Consider the following 21,231-nt stretch of genomic DNA (forward strand, 5'->3'; position numbering starts at 1 on the left):
CCCAAGGAGTTCACAACCAAAACAGACCCAGAGAAAACCTGAATCACTGAGGAAATAACATAGGTCCCAATCCACAAAGGGACTTTGGCACTGCACATCTATTGCTCTTTGATCAATAACTAAAGAATCATTGGAGCAGGGGAACTGGACCTTGGGTCTGCCACCTCCCAGGTGGGTACCTAATACTCAGGCTATAGAGTCATTCTCACACTCACTCTCTCTGTCAGGCTTAATGACTGTATTTATACAGATTAAATGGGAGAGATCTAGAGCGACCCACATCAGAATAGATGTGGTTAGAGTGCTCTCCTGAGAGGTGGGAAATCCTCTGTTCGAATCCTTTCTCCTCCTTGAGCAGAGTGGGGAACTGAACCTAGGTCTCCCGCATCCTGGGTGTGTGCTCTAACCACTGAGCTAAAAGGTGAGCTGCTGCTTTTCCTCCTGCTGGGTTTTGAATGGGGTCTGATCTCTGCAGAGTGCTCAGAGCACACCTACTGGATAGGCCCTATTGGCAAAACAGGCACTCCTCCACCTGTCTTCCCCCAGTTCATGGATTGTGCTGAAGCTTAGGTGGGAGATGAGCATCCGGACGCTTGAGAAAAGTGGCAGTGCACATGCTCGGAGGCAGAAACTTAGGTACCTAGAGAGCCCTGGTGATGTTGTGGATCACATCAGCATCTGAAACTGGGACTTAGACAACTAAATGTGGGGCTTAGGTACCCAAGTGCCTTTGTGGAGGTGGGACTTAGTCTGTGTTAGTTATTATGAACTCACTCCTTCTGGAAAGAGGTGAGCTTTTAGGAAGGAGTAAAGGACCTGATCTTCCTCTGACTGAAGCCAAATTTTGCCATTGACGTTAAAGCCTGATTCTGCTTCCATTAGATGAGCAGGAAGGGGTGGTAGCATGGGAGGTCATTCCCAGAAAGGACAAACACATGGAGATTAGAAGATGCAAATAGGATATCGCATCTGGAGTGGAGGGGAGGTAGAAGAGAAGGGAACAACAGGGATGGTCTACAGGGAACTCTCACAGGTGATGTTAGTGTAGATGAGGGACTCACATGTATATAGCCCAGTCTGAGGGCCCATTCCAAAGCCCACTGGAGTCAATTGGACTCCCATTGACTTCAACATGCTTTGGATCAGGTCCCACATATGTTTAGGAGTCCCTGAAGAGTACATCAGTTAAGTGCTTTTGTATTTAAAGCTGGTATTCAGAGTTGGTCTTGGGAAGTAAGCAGTTCTCCGCTGCTTTCTGCTTTGCTCTGCCATGTTTGTACTTTGTCACCCCAGGATATAATGATTAAGCAGTTGAGAAGCCTCTACACCTGTGAGCAATTTGCAGTCTTCACAAAATGAAGAAGGAGAAACTCCAGCTGAGCCTCCAAATTATTTTGTCATCACTGGTATCACAGTTTTCAGGATGTGACTGTTTCCTGCGTAGGCTCCTTTTCTCACTGCATCTCAGTGAGTAGGACTCATCTTGTCAATAACTTTTTCTTATCCTGTCACACACTTCCTTCCTTCTACTGTGTTTTCCCTGCTCTGAGTGCTCCCATGAGAGAATTTTGGAGAGATAAGTTTGTGTCCTAGAGGCTGTGAAAAAAACTTCTTCTACCAAACTTCTCTTAAGTTTCAACAAATCACCCCCAGGTGGAAACTGAACTGGTGCCTAGATATTGAGGTGACAGGTGCATTAGAAATAAATTATTTGAAGAAACACCGTTTCCAAGTTTAAAAAAAAAATTCTCCGAGAACCACATAATTTCTGATAAACAGAGAATATCCCCTTGACTTCTTTACAGTATTTGAGTGTGATAGGTTATTTATGAGTGATTAGTTCCATGGGAGTGGGGGGCAGTTGTCATAAGCTCTGCAGTGGTAGCACTTGGTGGTATGGGTAAGCTTCATAAAGGTGTTGAAATGTTGTATGCAGTGCTCCTTTGCAATGATCTAAGATGAGCACTCTAATGCACGTTTCCTTTTCTTTCCTTTGCAGGCGCATTGCTGTTGGGAGGAATTCTCTATTCCTGGCAGTTTCCGCATTTCAATGCCCTGAGCTGGGGCCTCCGGGAGGATTACTCACGAGGAGGATACTGCATGATGTCCGTCACTCATCCTGCAATGTGCCGGCGGGTTGCTCTGCGTCACTGCTTGGCCCTAATTGGACTCTCAGCATTGGCCCCCATCCTCAATGTCACCACATGGAATTTTCCGCTCATTTCACTCCCTATCAACCTGTACATTTCCTACCTCGGCTTTCGGTTCTACAGGGATGCAGATCGCAGCAGCTCCAGGAAACTTTTCTTCTGCAGCCTGTGGCATTTACCAATGCTTCTACTTCTCATGCTCACATGTAAGAAATCCCTGCTAGAGAAGGAAGACAAAAGTGAGCTTCTCAGTTGAAATCGGGTTGTCTTATTGTCAATTAGAGCTCAAATGACACCTATTTTTATTGTCAAGCAGAGGGTCTTTTGCTAATTATGGGCAGGAAAATCTATGGCAGTGTGTTTAAAGAGAATCCCTTGTGCTCGGTGACCACTTTACATAATTGTTTTCTCATTTTTTTTTAAAGGGAGGAACTTGGGGGACTTAAATGGCTCATGGGCTTGGTCAATGGGATCAAAGCCCCTTTCACTTCTTAGGTCATGAGTTAAAATTCAGCCTAGGTGAAAAATTAATCGTGTTTCCCTGGGCTTCCTGCAAGCCTACATGAAATGAGTTTGATGAATGAGTGAAATGAGCAGGTATCTACACTGCAGAAGCACCAGCCCCACAATTGGCCCTCATCTTTGACATTCTTAGTGAGGAAGCCAAGGAGACTCATTGGATATTGAGCTTTACTCTATCTTCCCGCAAGCAGGTATTCTGTCGAGAATCGGCTTGAGGCACATTGGCAGGGTAGTGAGGGGGAAGCTTGCATTGCCACAGTCATGCCATTCCTGCTCTGTGACTAAATGGAGGGCTTCAATTTCTGGGCCTGTCAATCTGGCACCTTTCACAAGGGTTGAGTTCACTTTGATGTATTTTCAGAGAGCCCAGATTATTTTCTATTAGGTCTTCAGCACTCTGTAAGATCATACAACACAGAGAGCACATTAGCACTTAAACAGGCTCTGGCTGAATGGAGATAGTTCCTAGTCTCTACCTTTCACATGCTCAGGGCGATTTTTATTGTGTTCCATCACAGAGGAACTTCTCACCCTGGCTAGAGTTCTTTCTGTGAGAAATCTTTAGGGCTTGAATGCTCAGGGCCAGATCCTCAACTGGTATAAACTGACACAGCTAAGTCAACTTCACTGGAGCTTTGCTGATTTATACCAGCTGAGGATCAGGCCCTCAGAATCTAATTATTTGAGGTTTTCTGTATGCTAACATGAATTGTGCCAACGTATTCAGTGTAAGAGCCTGTCTGTTGGTGAGGCATTTCCTGTAATTAATTGAGTTCTGAGCTCGCATTAAGAAATACGACAACTCTATTATGTATCATGGCACAGTTGCGGCTCCAAGAGAAGATCGCTATGAAGTGCATTATTGGCCGGGAATCACGTTTTCTCGGTCTTGAGGAAAAGCCAGTTTTCATCCAGCTACAGCCTCAACTTAAAAACTAGTTCAGCAAGTTCAAATTGCAACCAGCATAGCTGAAGTTTACTATAAGGGCATGGCCACACAAGAAAAGTGTGTCATGTTATAATGTTAATTAACATGATGTAAGACAGTCTGTGTAGACAAGCATTGACTTGTTTGTAGTCATGTTAGTGGGTCATGGTTCACCCAGGGTGCACTGTACGTTTAGCCATGACCCACTAACATGATGTTAAACGCAACAGCATGCTGTGTAGACAAGGAGTAGTTTACATTGTGTTAGTTAACGAGTATAATAACTTGTGGATTTTCCTCACTGTAAACAATCCCCAACCTTTTTCCAGTGTGTACAAGGTCCATTCTAATACTGTTGTGCACCAGATCCAAGGCTTTTGCTGATGACGAGGTCTGCCAGTGGTGAAATGGAATATTTTAGCTAACCTGATATCCAGGAAAGCCCTTCAAGGAATTTCACAAGTTTGCCAGTGTCCTTCTCACCCGGATATAAAAACTTGACAGCATCCTTTAATGCTGCAGGACGATTCTGGTCTCAATTACACTGGTGTAAATCAGGAGTGACTCCATTGCCCTCAGTCTCTGTTGGCAACAGTGCTCTTTGGGAACAGAATCAGGTGTTTTAAATGACATTTAAACAATCAAACATAAGATGCTTGCCTCTCTCAACTGATTGCAGATAACAGTGCTGAGTCCCTGTTACTGTTTTTCTGAAACAGACTCCATTGTATTCAGGTTGTTTACTGTGGGAACACTATTTCCAGGTATTCCTATGCAGTCTACAACCCAGTACAACTTCTCCGTTTGTAAAATATATGAATTTGTTCTGCAGTAAAACATACTGTACAAGAGCAATGGAGTGTGGGGTATCATTTCTTGTACGTGATTCACTTTGTTTAGCCTAATACAAGAGCCACCTTATGCTGGTTTCGCAGCATCCCTAGTAGCAGTAACATTTGTGTCATATGATCACGCCTTACATAAATTGGGAACGGATGGGAAATGTGTGTTTTTTATGTTGCAAAATGCTTCCATTGAACATGAAAATGCAGCGGTGAGTGGAGAAAGCTGGCAACATTTTGCAAAATGAAATAAGATTCTGTGAACGGTTCACTTGCTCAGAAGAACACAAGGAACTTGGAGAGCAGGTGGTGGGCTTGGCAGACCTCAGAATAGTTGTGGCATGGTCAGAGGAACTGGCATGCTGAGAGGGCAGATTGGGAAGAAGAAGAGGTGGCTTTCCTCATTCCCACTGAGCCAGTTGAGAAGTAGGCCCCCCCAGCATGGCATAGGAGCACTGTGCTCCTTTCAGGGCTATTAAGGCTCCCGTGGTATTTTTCCCCCAAGAGTAGTGGTGCTAGCCCTAGGGCTGGTCTACACTATCATGCTAAATTGATCAAAGTTATGCAACTTCAATTACATGAATAATGTCACTGAAGTCGATGTAGTTATATCCACTTACCACAGTGGCTACACTGCGCTGTGTCAACGGGAGAGCGTCTCCCGTCGACTTCCCTGACGCTTTTCGGGGAGGTGGAGTACACTAATCGATGGGAGAGTGCTCTCCCATCGATTTAGTGTGTCTTCACCAGACCCGCTAAATCGACACTCACTGCATCGATTGCAGCAGTGCCGATCTACTGGTAAGTGTAGACGTGCCCTTAGCATTCTGGCTGAGGTTTGCCTTCCTAAAACTCCCCTTGTGGTTCCAGTTGGAGAGAGCCGTTATCTTCATGGCCTGTTCTAAAAATATCTGTAGCCTTCATCAATTTTAAGGCCAGAAGGGACCATTTTGATTATCTAGTCTGACCTGCATAACAAAGGCCATAGAATTTCATCCAGTGATGCCTGCATCAAAACCTAGCTCAACCACAAGAGATTAGCATAATTTTGTAGAAAGTCGATCTTGGACATAGAGATTAGGTGTCTTTTAAAACCTATCCTTTACTGACCCCCAGAGATGGGTATTGCTGTGCTGCACTCCAAAAGCAACTGTATTCCAGGGCCGGGAGACATGATCTACTGTAATGTGTTTAATGTGTTAAATGCCTGGAAAGCACTTTATAATATCAAAATACTACCACACCTTGTGTTTCAATTACACGTAGATATTAGAGTATGTACTTCTAAGGATGCCCAGTTTACACTCAGGACATCATTATGGAAATGAGAACGGACACTAAAAAGCTTTTCTACCTAACTACATCCATCCAGCTAGAGATTTATACCATGTTCACAGTAATAACACCTAGCTCTTATAAAGAGCTTCTCATTCATAGACCTCAAAGCACTTTACAAAGGAGGTCAGTGTCAGTGTCACTATCCCCATTTTACAAATAGGGAAACTGAGGAACAGGGAGGGAAGTGACTTGCCCAGCAAAGTAGTGGCGGATAATCCAGTTCTCCTGAGTTGTAGGCTCTCGTACTGGGGCAGTTCTGCTCTTGGTAGCAATAGCTGTTGCAGCCTGTCTCCAATGGGATTTTAACAACTGTGCAAATTTGCGAAGAGCCAGTCTGAGAAGCAGCATGGTGCTCAGACACTGGCTTAGGAGTCATGAAACCTGGCTTCTAGTCCCAGCTCTGCTCCTGACCTGCTGCGCAACCTTGGGTGAGCCACTTCTTCTGTACCTCTGTTTCCCCTCCTAGCCTTTGTCTGTCTTGGCTATTTACACTGGAAGACTGCCTGCCTCTGTTCTGTATGTGTACAGTGCCAGGCACAACTTGGCCCTGAGCTGATTTGAAGGCTACTGGAATAATTAATGTATGTTAATGATAATATTAATAATCAAAAAGACCTACAAGTAATTTTATCTTGGAGAAATTATAGAGAAGTCAGGTTCAAATACACCCCCTCTACGCCAAATGATTAATTTGGAGTAAAATATGACACCTGAGCTGATGGACCTCAGGCCCGCTCTGAAGACACCGTCACAAGAACTCCCAGATCAATTGGTCCCTGGAGACATAAGACCCCTCTCTCCTGTCAAGCATTTAGCGGACCATGGGGCCACTCTTAGCTGTAGGGCAAAGTTACTTATTTATGCTGCATGTTAGATCTATTATTTCTTTGTACTGTGATTGCACCTGCCACAGACCAGGCCCCGCTGGCCTCTGCAGATGCCTTTTGCAAGAGCTCATTAGAAGTATGCTGCTACCATCTCTCAACGTTCCATCTGCACTGAGCATGACCCAGCCCCATAGATCGCCCTTCATGCCAGCCACGCCGAGCCCGACCCCAGGCTCAGGGTTAGTATTCTGTATGGGAGGATGGTGGAGAAGCAGCTGGAGTGGCCCTTGGGCCAAGAGAAATGCAGAGGTTAAAGTAAAACAAAGAAATGCGGAGGGAGCTGCCCTGTGAGTTACCTAGAAGAGACCCATAATAGCTGGTCTTTATTCAACCTATTAGTCACCATTTAGCTACCAATCCTTCCGTTTTCCATTATCCAAAAGCAAGCAAAAGAAGGTAAGAAAGCCAAATTGCACATTGTCCTACAGATCTGAATGAACCTAGAGCATGACAGACCATGGGTGAATGAAAGGGAAAGGGCAGCTGGACACCACAGTCTCTATACCCAACATCAAATTTCCTCCTGTTGTTCTTAATGGGAACGGACTGTCAGGGATTAAGGACTGAAAAAAATGCGTTAAGTTTGGGAGTAAATATTTGAAACAGCCCAGCAATCAAAGCTCAGGCCCAAAGAAATGTTTGGTTTGGGGCGTGTGTTTGAGAATCCAGGGAGCTTAAGACATGTGCTGTTAGCAAAAGCTTTTTAAGGCTTTTTTGTTGGTGAGAGATACCGCATTATCGGGAAGAGCTAGGAAGGTCTTGAAACAGAGATACAAAAAGGGTAATTAACACTTTCCCCACCTTGGATGCAGTCCAGTACCTCTTTGAAGTGGGGGTGGTGGTAGGGGAGTGCAATTTAGTTAAACAGCAAAGAACAGGCTGCGAATTTACTAACACTTGGAGGATCCTAGTCATATCTGTATTCCAACAGTGCCTAGAGCCCCCAGCCGAGATCAGGCCCTCCTTGTGCTAGGTGCTGTCAGGCAAGCCTTGCCCTGATGAGTTTACAATCCAAATAGACAAAACGGTGGGAGGGAAACAGACATTGCAAGGGGAAGTGACTTGCTCAGAGTCACACAGCAGGTCAGGGGCAGAGCCGTGACTAGAACTCGGGTCTCCCCTTGTCCTGCTGCATCCCATCCACCAGACCAGAAAGTCTCAATCTTTTATTTACCGCTTCCCCCTTCTCTATGGAAGTCACATAACAGCTCCCCACCTACCTCCTTCCCCCACCAAACTCCTGCCTATCCAGGGCAGATAGTGGCACACTGAGGGCAGCAGGCACCTCATGCTCGGGGTGATGCAGGACCTGGCTAACTCCCTCCCTGAAGGAGTCCATGGCAGCACAGCGCAAAGCAGACCAGGGCTCCTTGCCCTGCCTCCATCTTCCCAGAGCTTCTTGCACCCACCAATTCAGAAGGGTTTAAAATATGCAGGGCTGCAATCTACCGGGTGTCTGGGCCAGAGCAGGGCAGCAGTGGGGAGAGTGAGAAGGGAGTACCCAGGGAAGGGAGGATGGGGAGAAGGCAGGGCATGCCCCGCAGTTTGAAAACTGATGTAGTAGCCCATGCTGCCTTCTGCAGACCCAAGAATTCAGAGCCCACCTTGGTAAGTAAGGAGCCCCCGTCTGGAGAAGTGCTGCAAGAGGGAACTGCAGTAGATGGTGAGACTGGAGAAACAATGGGCCAGATTGACCCCCACACACTTCACAGAGCCACATGGCCACTGGAGAATCCCAGTGGAGAATCCCCCCGACCCCCCATCATCCCACTGGGGATGGAGTTTGCTCCCCTACCTCATGGAAGAGCCACCCCAGGGGATCTGCACAAGGCCAGTGCCGTCGGCACAGCTCTAATCCTGAATCAATGTGCAATTTGGTTTTCTTACCTTCTTTTGCTTGCTTTTGGATGATGGAAAACAGAAGGATTGGTAGCTAAATGGTGACTAATAGGTTGAATAAAGACCACCTATTATGGGTCATTGATAAATCTGATGCAGGAGCAGTAGTAGGGCCGCCCCACAGCTGTGGCTCCCCCTGCCCCCTCCCCTATGGCTGTGGGAAAATCACCCTGAAAGGTACCATAGCCCCAGGACTCGGCAAGTGATGGGGAGCCCCATGCTGTGCCTTGCCAATGTGCCACTCTGTGGGTCTGAGCCAGTGCCCATTGAAGTCAATGAGCCTCTTCCCTGGATCAAACCCCATGTGCTTCTACATTGTATCTGTTCAGTCTGACAAAAGCCATTTTGTTCCTTGCCCCGAAGCCCCTCTTGCTCCTTCACTGGGGAACTGTACCTGTAGCATCTACTGTAGCCACACCTGGCCTTCCCCACAATAGGGGAAATTAAGGAGACAGGGCCTTGAGCTAAGGAGAAAGAGGATTAGAGATGCTCTCTGCTGAGGCCTGTTAGCCACGTTCAGCATCAGCTACCCTATGTTTCCTTCAGTTAGTTTACCCTGAAATTGCCCCCCTTGCCCCAGTTTGAGGGGAAAGCGTTGGGGTAAGAAACACAATGTTTTTAAATCAACCTAGTTATCTCTTAATAACAGCCCCTTACTTCAATACAGTAAAGAACAGGAGCAATCTAAATCACTTTGTAGCATTAGTTCTGCTTGTTTACCTGTTACCTATCAGCTCAGAATTTTTTTAAAGAAGTAAATAGACCACTCACCTTTGTTTATAGTCAGTTTTCACTTGGGTCTCATGCACTAGCCCAGAGCTGCAAAGCTTGGGTTGGAAATGCTGCAGAGAAAGGCTTGTTTCTCAAATGAATTTTCAGGTGGGCTTTGTTTAAACAGATGAAGGGAAACATTTCAACTGGGCTTAAATTTTGTAAAAACTTTTTTTTTTAAAACAAAAGCTAAGTGTTGGGCCTGCTAAAAATGACACTTCACTGGGCTGCATCCTTTAAAGTCAAATGGGAGTTCAGCTCAAAGGAGTCTAGCTCAGCATCATCCCATGCTTCTCCAGTACCCTAACTGGTAGGTTAGCAACAGCTGTCTGAATGATTGCCTGAAATGATTGCCTGAAAGGTACTTAAATTCAAGAGCAGTGTGGGCAATATAGATATCTGGATGGGTTAGATGGAGACCAAGTTAGGGCTTGCCTGTGGACAGATTGTTATGCATTTCTATGTTTCAGTCGTGGACTCAGTGCACTAAGATTCATTACACTCACAATACTCCTGGGAAACTGGAACATTTTATACTCCATTTTACAGAGGGGGGAATTAAAGTGCAGTGACATTAAGTGATTTAACCAATTTCAGATAAGGCACTAGCAGTAGGACCCAGAACTCCCTGTTCCAAGCACTGAGCCACACTCAGTCAGAGCATGAGTAATTGTACTCTGTAGTTGGGCAGATGAAACCCCACAGGAAGCAGTTACCTTCCCTTATCTGTAGGAAAACTGAAGCAACCTGCTTATCTCCAAAGAAATATCCATTGTCCCAGTGACCACTTTGCACACGCTGTTCTGAGATGCATTGCAGAGGAGTAGGAGTAGAAGAGACTGTCCCGGTGCACTGAGATCCAAGATATAGATCACACAATGGGGATTTAGGAGACCTTTTGAAACGCCAAGAGCGTGAAATTCTCACAGTTACTCCCCCCACTGAACTGTAACTTGGAGGATTTTGTTTTGAATAATCATATTCAACTGGTGCGGGGAGAAGTGGTGGCTGGTCCTTTGTTTTAACCACTTAGTGAAAAACTGTCTTTGCTGGAAGGGGCTTAAATGCAACATTTAACCAAATTAGGCCACTGCCTTTTATTTCATTCAGAAGGGGAATCTGAATGGATTCCCCGGCCTACTTCAAACGGCTGCGGCAGCACATCCACTGCGGTGCAGATCATTCATGGACGCTACAGGAGATGTAAAAACATCTGCTGGATCCATGCCTGATCCTTTCAGTACAGTTACTCCCCTTGCTAATAATTGTCTGTGTTCTGTCATCTAGAAAGGGACTTTGTATGTCTCCCAGGTATTCTGATGCTAATTTGTTTAGTTAAAAAGAGAAGAGGCTAAACAGATGTGAACCATTTGGTTAGGTTGTAGTTCATTTGTTAGGAAGTGCAAAGGGTTCTTGGCAGGATATTAAATATTACCTTGGCTATTCACAAACACTTCATATTTCAAGAGAGGAAGGGAGGCAGGGGCTGCACTCAATAAATCAGCCTTTTCAAAGAGACAGAAAAAGGCAAACATTTGATAAATCTGTGTCATTACACTTAGAGATCAAAGGGGTTTACACATGTATTTATGCAACTGGCAACCTAGGAGACAATAATAACAAACATAGATCTCTGACAGCTTTACAAAAATAAAAATTAGTCTGTTCTAATCTGTAATTATCAGGGAAATGTGCGAGGTAGGAGGTTGTTAGCTGCAAAGCTTTTTAACATGGTAAAGCTGAAAATGATGAGAGATTGTTAAATCGTTAATAGCAACAATTAGCAAGTTCCATGCACAAGAGATTGCAAAAGCCATTATCTTTTAACATGTGTTTTGTGTGTATACAGCCACATTTTTATATACATGCATGCTATAGTAATTGGGAATAAAAATCAGAGAAACATGTTTCATAATGTGCTAATTACCATTATAATATTCCTGCAGAGGCACTATATGAATGGGTCTGAGGAATCTTTGGAAGACTTGGTAATTTCCATTCATAACTATTTTTCCCCATTGAGTTACAAATGCATCTTATCTCTTCAAGAGTTTGGAGCTCATGGATTTAGCCCCGACGGAGCCAGGTAATTGTTCCCAAATTAGGCTGACTAATTTTGTACAGCTATGTAAATATGGAACCAGAGAAGGAAACTTTAATAACTCAGTAAAGAAGCTGAGACGACCCAAAAGGAGGATAATGCAGACAATGGGGCAGGGAGAGGGACCAATGAGGTTGCAGTGGGCACTGAAATCCAGCACAGAATTTGGCTTAGGAATTGAAATGTGTCCAGAAGAAACAAGAACCACCTCACTGCACTGAAGACAAGAAAAAACAAAATCAGTTCCATGGAAATGAACCCATGGACAAAGCAATAGAGGCCAGAGAAATTAGAGAAGGTAAAACAGTATTCTGTCATCTAGTCTTTTCCCTTTGGCCAGCCCTGGATTGTTCTCCTATTCTCCAGTTCCATTTTAAATGACTCAAGCAATTTGGTTTCTACCCATGCCTATGGGAAGCTTCCATGGTCCATAGATTTCACTGTTCAGAAACTCTTGACAGCCAGCCTGTTTTTTCCTTTACTCCGTTCCGTCACATCACTTCTACTTATACCTCCTCCTCAGAGCAGCTTAAACACCCTTCTCCAGTTAAGCTGGTGGTCTTGTGCTGGCGGTGCATTTGGCCTGTGCCATTTAAAGAAATAGGCATTAAAGCTCCATAGGCAAATTAGAAAAAAACCCAGTGACTTCAACTCTGTTGAGTGAGATGAAAAGAACACCTAGGGCCTGATGGCATCTCCACTATGCTTCGGAGAGAACCAATGAGGCACAAGGGAGGCACATTACATCATCAGAACAACTGCCATTTGCATGCCTTCTGGTTCCTGGGTTAATTTTAACAGGCTCATTTTGGGCCACAAAATCCTAGGAATATCCTACCTAAGAGACAGCTCTCTTCTCACGGCCCTGGGACTGCACTTGGAATTGTCGGGGTACTTGAATTGGAATCCCCTTGCTATAAGAGACAAGGAGACTGCTAGGCAGTTCTCCACAAGGGCCCCTCTGCTTTGCCTCTCTTTTTCCCCACTCCACTCACACTGGTTCACACTAGCCCCAGTCTGCTGACCCGTGGGACATGCTACAAAGCAAGTTATTTGTAAGGGAGGAGACAGAGTTGTGAAGCTGCCTAGTTGCTGATTTTAAAATTTCTAACTTTAGTAGCTGCTGTTTAACACCCTTTTGAGATACTAGTGGAATGGAAAGAGTGTTATGATAGGACTGCATCTGTTTTTTCTCCCAAATACAGAACAGAAATATTTATTGAACACTTCTGCCTTTTCTGCATTATTACGGATAAGTCTACCAGGTCCATCTAGTAATGGACCAATACCATTGTTAGGTTTCTTTTTGTTCCTTATATACCTACAAAATTCTCTCTTCTTGTCCTTAAATCTGCTGGCCATATACCTCTCCTTGTGTCCCTTTTCTTCCCTTATCAATTTTCTACAGTTCCTAGCTTATGATTTATATTCATCACTATTAACTTCCTCTTTCTTCCATTTGTTTTTTGTTTGTTTTTTATAGCTGCCTTCACTGACCCTCGAAACCACATTGGGTTTTTTAATCAATGTGACCTTCTTCCCCAATTGTGGCTTTTGGGATATGTAGGAAAGTGTTCTTAAACCATTCCCAAGGATCAATCAATCACATTTTTCTGATTAAATTCTTCCTCCCACATGATCTGAGTCAATTGTTTTCAGCTTTGTGAAACTGGCCCTTTTAAAGCAACAAGTGTGTGTGTATGTATGTATTATATTTATATATATATAATCACTGGTCTGGTCTTTATTCTGTTTGCACATTATATGTGTGATCAAGTCATGATTACTAGTACCTAAGTTACATTGATGTTTTAGTTCCACTTCCAGTTGGATGCAACACTTTGAGTTAGGAAATTGTCATCTATAATAAAGAGATTCCAATTTCCACTTCCAAGCATCAAAGAACAATTTCAGCAAAAAAATATATCGTTTAGAAATGAAGATGTTCTGTGGCTAGAAAAGGGGCATCTGCTCCCAAATCCCATAAATAGTTTCTTACTCGGTAGCACAACTCCAGGAGTGGCAAGATGAAATTGAGGGAGGGAAAAGTGCGTTTAGGCTAAATACTAAATGAGTGGCAAGGACCATAAATTGTGAAATAGTCTCTCCAGGGATGTGATGGCAGTCATATCACTCAAAGCTACACTGCACACAGGATTGGAGAATATACTGTAGGGAACAATCTGGCACTGACGCTGGGGGGGGTGGCCTAAAGGGGCTGACAGATCTTTTCCATTGCCTCTGTCCGAAATTCTCTAGTTATTCCATCCAGAGAGTTGACAGGATTCTCCATGGTCTTTCCTGTTGCAACAGTGACTTTTAGACTGTTGGCCCATCTCCATCTAAATGGTGCTCAGTTGGGTACCACACTGGCATCGTAGCAAGAGCTCAAGGGCTGCTCAGAAAAGCACGTAAGCACATGCTTCACTTTAAGTCTGCAATTAAATTGCATTGAATTCAATGGGAAGTAAGTGTGTGCTTAAGTGTTTTCCTGAATACCATGATGCAAACTGGAGATGCCCTCTTTCATATAGCCCCATGAAGACTACAGGTCCCAGGATGCTGTGCTCTGTCTCTCTCTCTCTCAGGTCAGAGCATGCCATGATGTGAATTGCAATCCCCAGAGGACTTCACTTCCAGCTACAGCTGAGGACAGCTTACAGACCATACTGGAGAGCTCTGTGGGCTGCATTTGACGTACAGGCTGCATTTGGCTAGAATTAAGCGGACAGTTCAGTGCCATGTCAGCTGCAAGGAATGACGAGTGGGTCATCCTCTCCCCCTGCCCCCAGCTTTGAATTTACTAATATAATTAAATGCAGTGAAAACCATACAAGAGTCCACCCTTCTTAGATATTAGAGGCGTGCCCCCAAAGTATCTCCAACTGACCACGTTCAATTGTTACGGTGTCCAAGGCAAGGACTGTTAGTCCCTGCCCTGAAGAGCTTACAGTCTACAAACCTGTCTTTTTGTTCCGTTTGTACAGTGCCTAGCATTGGGGCTCCTAGGCAATATGGTCATACAGCTAACTAATAATAAATACAATGAAGGTGAGCCTGTAGGCACTACTACAGTGCAAACAATAGATCATTCTGTCGCACCTTTGCAAGGAAGTCATCTCCATAAAGCATCCAGTTTTCATCATTCCCTGGAGAAGCTGCTTAAGACAGATTTCTCTATAACTGCATCTTGGTGATAAATTTTGTCTTAAAAGCTGAGCTCAATTTATAAGATATAAGTAAATGCTTTATAGGCTCAGAAACATCATTCTGTGCCATTTTGTTGATTTTAGCCTGGTTAGGTTTTGCCATGTGCAAGGAGCAACGAGACCCTGGCAATCAGAAGGGCCTTTAGGAGTAAGAACAGAACCTGAGTTTCCATGAGAAAGCACAGTGTGTGTGTCTCTCCTGCATTGACCTGAATGCAGAATGGCTGCCTGACTCCGCAGACAGCAGAATCTTTACAAATGAAAAGGTGCGGTGCATAAAATAAAGGAATAATAGTTACCTAACTAAATACACTACAATCATAGACGGACAGGCCAGTTTCCATTATCTCTTGAACAAATGCTGCCTATAATATTGATTTATAAACAGACTGTGGGGAGTCTCCCATCTAATTTCATTTGCTCTGAAGCTGCTGTCACAATTACTGTAGTCAAGCTGCTGATATAGTACAGCCCTCTGCTAGCTACAAGCTGTCCTCTGCAGCTCTAGCTTCGCTACATATGTTAGAAAGAGAGAAAATATTGTTCTTCTGGGATTGTATTTTACTAGAGCTTGTTTGATGCCATCACTGGCTTTGGGAACATAATCAGATCTAAAATGCCTGCAAAGACTTAGGAAATGTCTCTGAATTTTTGCACAATGGCGGAAACAGTAAACACTAGGGTAAGAGTTCTTTAGTAGGTAGGGTGTAGTGACTGGGATCCCCAAAAAGGAGAAGCATGCAGCATGGTCCCCTCATCTATGACTCAGGAGCCTAAGTTCCATTTCTGGCTCTGCCACTGATTTGCTGTATGACCTTGGGCAAGTCATTTTGTCTCTCAGTGCCTCCATTTCCCCTCCTACCCTATATCCATCTTGTCTACACTAGAAAGCATTTACCATTATAGCTACACCAGCAAACCCTCCTAGGGAGACATTGCTTATACTGTCCTTTTGCCACCATGGCTTATGCCTCAATAAAATAAGCTATAACCAGCTAAACGACTTTTTTACCAATATGACTGAGTCTGCACTAGAGGAGTTTGTCGACTTAGCTATGTTGGCCAGGGTGTGATTTTTTCCACACTCCTTACTGAGATAGCTCTGCCAGCGCAGCCCCTCATGGCAGGATGCAGTATTGCAGGGGTTCTTTCACTCTAGTGTCCCCTCATCTCACCCTGGTTCCACAAGTCAGTTGCTTCTGTGGCCTACTCCACCAGCCGGGCCACCTCCCAGTCCATTCCCCTTCTGAGGTTAATGGAAAAGTCCCAAATAAGAAAACCTAAAGTCTAGTAGCCTCTAAGCCTGCCTCTGTTTGGGGCTCAGAGTTCTTGGCCTCTTTCACTTTGGATGCCTGTAATTTCCCTCTTTATTTGAGGGAGAGAAACCCAGGCCCACCCTCTCCTCTGGTTACAGCCCAGGGGTCTTGTTTTAGGCAGATAAGGACTGTTCTTTCAGGCCCTCACCCATTTCCCTGAGCTGTTCCTACCTTTGCCCTGTGGCCAGCATCTTCACCAGCTCTGCAGACTCTGCTATCCCCATCTTGGGTCTGTGGTTCCTCATGGATTCATCTTAGCCAGCCATGGAGGTGCTTCCTGGAAGCTGCTCCCAGCCCCTCTCACAGCAGCAGGGCTCTATTCTGAACAGTCCCTCTGGCTCTCCCCTGGAGGCAGTCAGTATCTCCCTCCTTCAAACAGGAGTCTCCCCCTCAGTCCTGTTTCTGGGGCTGGATTTCAGGCTGTCACCCATCTCCAAATAGGAGTTGCCCCAACTCTCCTGCACAGAGCTGGGCTAGTGGTTTAGGCAGTTCACTCACCCCTCGTGGCAGATATCTGTTCCCCCCAAGCTCTCCTCTTCAGTGTTGGTGTTGGGATTTTAGGCCAGCTACCAGGCTTTAGCCAACTTTCCCTTGAGCTGGGCACCCTTTCCCAATTAGTCCACCAATTGGAGGGTTCAGCAGATAGCCTTCTCCCAGTGCTACCTGCCCAGCTCTGACTCAGGTGGAAGCAGGCAGAATATATGCTAATCCCCTTCTCCCGTCTTGCTCCCCATTGGTTGGGTGAGAGAAGGTAGCCTTCCATTCTGCAAAGTTCCTGGTCCCAAGCCCTTAAAGAAATAGCAATTGACTTTCTTCCAAACACTTATTGGCCGCTTCCTCTCCTCCAATACCTCTAATGTCCTAGGTCTTTGCATACCCCCAAAACTTCCAACATCTTAAAGGGCTATGCCACATGACTGGGGGTGGGCTGACCACTAGGCACCACTGCCCTTAAGGGGACGACTACCCAATCACAACGTGCATAAGTGCTTTGTTGTCTGGGATACGTCATCCTCACCACCATACAAAATTGAGGCCTACTACTAGCTTTGGTAGCTCCAGCCAGTGAGGGTTGTGATCTTATCAGTTCTGCTAAGCTACGCGAGGCCAGGGCAGGTTGGTAAATTGAGGGGTTTTCTTAAGCAGCCTCCCAGGAGCAGTGCAGAGCAGCGCTAATGTTTGAAGAGGTTCCCTTGGAGACAGTAGTGTCCAGTGCCCTAGCACGGTGTTAGCTGGTGCTGTGTTACTGGAGGAGCTGTCAAAGTCCTGAGTGCTTGTAGCCCAAGGCACTTTTTGCTGGAGCAAGGTGATACTTCATGTGTCTTCCATTTTTGAGCAGATACGTTGTGCCTCCCTATAGCTTTGAGATAGCTAGATATAGGATTCTCCTTTACTTACAGTGATACATAATGTTACAGTTCACTGTTAAACAACTGCCAGGTTACCACCCCAGAGGTAGCTGCATCCTGTTTCAGCCATTACTGAAATGCAGCCACCTCTGGGATGAAACCTGGCAGCTGTTGAACACAGAACTGCAATAGTATATAAGTTTTATATGTGGTTCCTAAATGTCTTTGAGATCCACATGGTCTAAAAATCTCTGCTGTCTTGGGTGCCTACGGATCCTCTACAGAGCTTTCTAATCAACAGGGTTTAGACAATTTGTGATTGACAACTTGCCCTAGGTAGTTGGAGCTGTTAGAATTTATTAGAATTTTTTTCTTGGCGAGGATGCTATGTGTGATTGTCTCAGTTTTTCACAATAAGCTAAAGCATAAATTCATGCTCACTTGGAACCTAATAGGAGTTTCTGTCCCAGTTAAGGAGGTCTTCAGCAGTTGGCCCATGGTTTGTCATGGTCTTTGGGGGCCTTCTGGAGAAGCGTTGTCTTAAAAGTGTAGGATAAGATTTTTCCGAGGAGCCTAAGGGAGCCGGATACCAAACTCCCATGGGCTCCTTTGAAAATCCCAGCTGCAGAGGATTCTCAGGAGCTATAAGATTCCCGCCCATCCCCAGTAGGTTTTGAGGTGAAATCCACCATATTCTTTCTCCAACAAAAGAACAAAAAGAAATAAGAACATAAGAACGGCCATACTGGGTCAGACCAATGGTCCATCGAGCCCAGTATGCAGTCTGCCGACAGTGGCCAATCCCAGGTGCCCCAGAGGGAATGGACAACAGGTAATTGTCAAGTGATCCATCCCCTGTCACCCATTCCCAGCTTCTGGCAAACAGAGGCTGGGGACACCATCCCTGCCCATCCTGGCTAATAGCGATTGATGGACCTATCCTCCATGAACTTACCTAGTTCTTTTTTGAACCCTGTTATAGTCTTGGCCTTCATGCTATGTTACATTTGCCTGAATGGGAACAATCTAGAGAGGAGAGCATGGGACCCAGCTGTGAGAGCTGGGAGCACCTCACCTTCCTTGGAAAACCAAGAAAACAAGCCATTTATTCTTTCAAACTACTCCTCTCAGTGTGTAGTGTATTGGATCAAAATTGTCCTGGAGAGAGAATATAGGATGCTATTTAGGCCTCCCAAAAAGACTGGAAACAGGTCAGTTTAGATACCCTGAACCAAGAAATTTATTTTTATTGGCAGAGGAAATCTGGCTTTTCAGTTTTACTGTTTCTTGTTGCTGAAAGGTGAGGGTCTTCAGTCCCCAGTTCATCGTAACACCACTTGGCCAGACACAATCGGTTGGTCCTGATGTTCTGGAAATCTTGCCTGCTTCCATCTCTGCAGGTATAAATCCCCTGTGGGATTATCACCACCACGGTCCCAGAGAAATGCTAAAAATGAGCGCTCTGCTGAACAGTGCCACTTTCTCCAAGAGCACCCAAGGCCACCATGTGAGCTGCAGGGAATGCACAGCACACCAAGAACAGGTAGGATAAGCTGGCAGGGTTTTCAGATTGATGCTTCTGGACTGGCCAGTGCAATAACATAGAAAGGTAGAACACAGTTATGTCAGTAGTGGTTCATACCTCTGTAAGGCTAGAGTGGAAGGGATGGCATGGGCCTGGCATGGGGTTGTCACCAGCAGGAGCCATAATGTGTAGATCTTTTACACCCCTGTTAGAAGCGGACACACCTGACCACCCTATCTCAGGTTCCCCTCCAAGTCTGAGGTACATGGGGTGGGAGAGGGAACTATGCTACCAACAAAGAGCCTCTCTTCTTAGACCCCGGTTTATTCCCATACTATTGTTTCTGCACATTCACCCCTCAGGCTTCCGCAGCCCACTCTCCAGACTCTGCTCGTGGTCCTTCAAAACTCAAGTGTCATAGCTGAGCCCAGACCTTCCTCCCCAGACCTAATCCTCTGAGGCAGCTCCCTTCCCAGGGCCTCTGTGGCCCTTCTTCTTCTTCTCCCCTTTGAACAGGGGACTCAAGCAGTTCTTCCCCACTAGATTCTGGCTCATTTCTCTGGATCCTTCCCTTCCTGGGGTCAAGCAAGCCCAGCCAGCTGCTCCTCTCACCAAACCTCCCACAAGGAACTCTTATATCCTGCTTCCCCTGCCAGCCTTGCTCAAGCCAGGTGCTCCCTTGTGGGTTACAAATGCCCTGAATATCTGATCTTAAAAGGTTCTGGCCCTTTATGGGAAAGTCCGGCCAGCATCCTGCTTCACTGCCATAAGTATCTGAGGCAGCTGTCCAGGCTTCAAACCACTGGGGAGAACCATGCAGTCCTCTCCTGTCAGGAAGCACATGGCTGGGTGCTGGCCCGGCTGAACGCAGCTGGGCGGAAAATGGATTTTCTGTTCCACAAAACAATTTTGTCCCAAACTGGGACAACACGAAACATGCAACACTCAACAGTTCTGTAAAATGACATTCCAAAAAAAACACCCCCAAAGTTCCAAGTCAATTGAAATCATTTCTTTCTAGTCCGACCCTCTTTACATTTTTTTAAAAATATCACATACAGTAAATGTCAACGTCAAAAGTCATTGCAAGTGAAAAACTGGAACTGGTTATGTTGAAACCGGAGCTGTGTTCTGATTCTGTTTCTCAATGAATTTGTGTCTAAGGCGAAATGATTTTGTAACCAGTTCATCTAAAGGGCCTTTTCTGACAGAAAAGTGTTTTGATGAAAACTTGGTGACCAACTCTACTGTAGAATCCTCTTAACTGCATTATCTCTATCAACAGCCTGTCTGCTCTGAGTAACAGAGGAGACATAAGCCCTTTGGGGCAGAGACCGTGTCTATCTGTGCATTGGTACCATGCCTACATAATGGGGTGTGGGTCCTGACTGGGGCCTACCATCAAATAAATAATACAAATGCTGAAAATAAATATAGTATTGAATAGAAATAATCATCACCACACTTCAGCTTTATTCCTCTTCTCTGAATCTCTATTTGGCAATTTGCATGAAATGAAAAGAGGGGAAAGTCTGACCCCATTGAAGCCAATGGGAATTTTGCCATTGACTTCCATAGGGCCAGAATTTGACCCAATATCTCTACATTTCACCACTATTTAAAACCTAGTTAAATACCATTTACCCTCTGGGCACCAGCCAAATGCACCCCTGTTAAGCTGAATGTTCCCTAATACTATCCTGTTAAAATATAATTGTCAGACTTTGGGCCCATCTACACTACAAGCCACACAGGCTACTTCTGGAGGAGCAGGGACTGAACTCAGCTTGCCCACAGCTTAGGCTACTACTCTAGCCACGGGGCCATCCTTCCAAGAAAGACAGACTTTGGGGTTCGAGCGCTTTACTATGCACTCAGTTTGGAGCTGTGGGCTTTCTTTGTTTCTGCTGGTGGGCCTGTGCGTTAATCCACCACTGCCACAGTCACCCCAGTGTGACACATGAACAAACAACATAGCTGAGATGTTCTTTTTTCATTCTATGATAATCGGATGTTTCCCACGCTTTGCTCACTCTCTTAATATGAGAGTTCTGTGAAAAGTTAGGAAATTGGCCTTTTGGGGGGAAGAGATTTCTGATAGCAGGCAGATCTTAAATCCAGCAGGAAAAGGCGTGACAAGATCCAGTGGTTGGAAGCTGAAGCTAGACAAATTCTAACTAGCAAGAAGGTGCAAAATGTTAACAATGTGGGCAATTAACCTTTGGAAATACTTATCTAGGGATGTGGTGGATTCTCCAATCCATGACTTTTTTAAATAAAGACTAGCTATATATTTCAGAAGAGATGCTCTAGATCACTCAGAAGTTATGGACTTGATGCAGAAATTATTAGATGCTGTTCTATGGCCTGGGTTATGCAGGAGGTCAGACTAGA

At 45.1% G+C, this 21,231-nt stretch overlaps 1 protein-coding gene across 5 annotated transcripts in view; it reads left to right on the plus strand.

Annotated features, from left to right (window-relative positions):
* Nucleotides 1-4,451, plus strand: part of COX10 (cytochrome c oxidase assembly factor heme A:farnesyltransferase COX10) — a 155,994-nt gene extending 151,543 nt beyond the window's left edge. For all 5 annotated transcript variants that reach the window (XM_073312016.2, XM_073312015.2, XM_073312017.2 and 2 more), the window contains one exon: nt 2,000-4,451. In XM_073312016.2, the coding sequence (XP_073168117.1) occupies nt 2,000-2,406 (407 nt within the window). In that variant the 3' untranslated portion in view covers nt 2,407-4,451. The remainder of the gene's footprint in view (nt 1-1,999) is intronic.
* Nucleotides 4,452-21,231: the final 16,780 nt, after the last annotated feature.

The sequence above is a fragment of the Lepidochelys kempii genome, chromosome 14 (genome assembly GCF_965140285.1).
Source record: "Lepidochelys kempii isolate rLepKem1 chromosome 14, rLepKem1.hap1, whole genome shotgun sequence".
Classification (NCBI taxonomy): domain Eukaryota; kingdom Metazoa; phylum Chordata; order Testudines; family Cheloniidae; genus Lepidochelys; species Lepidochelys kempii.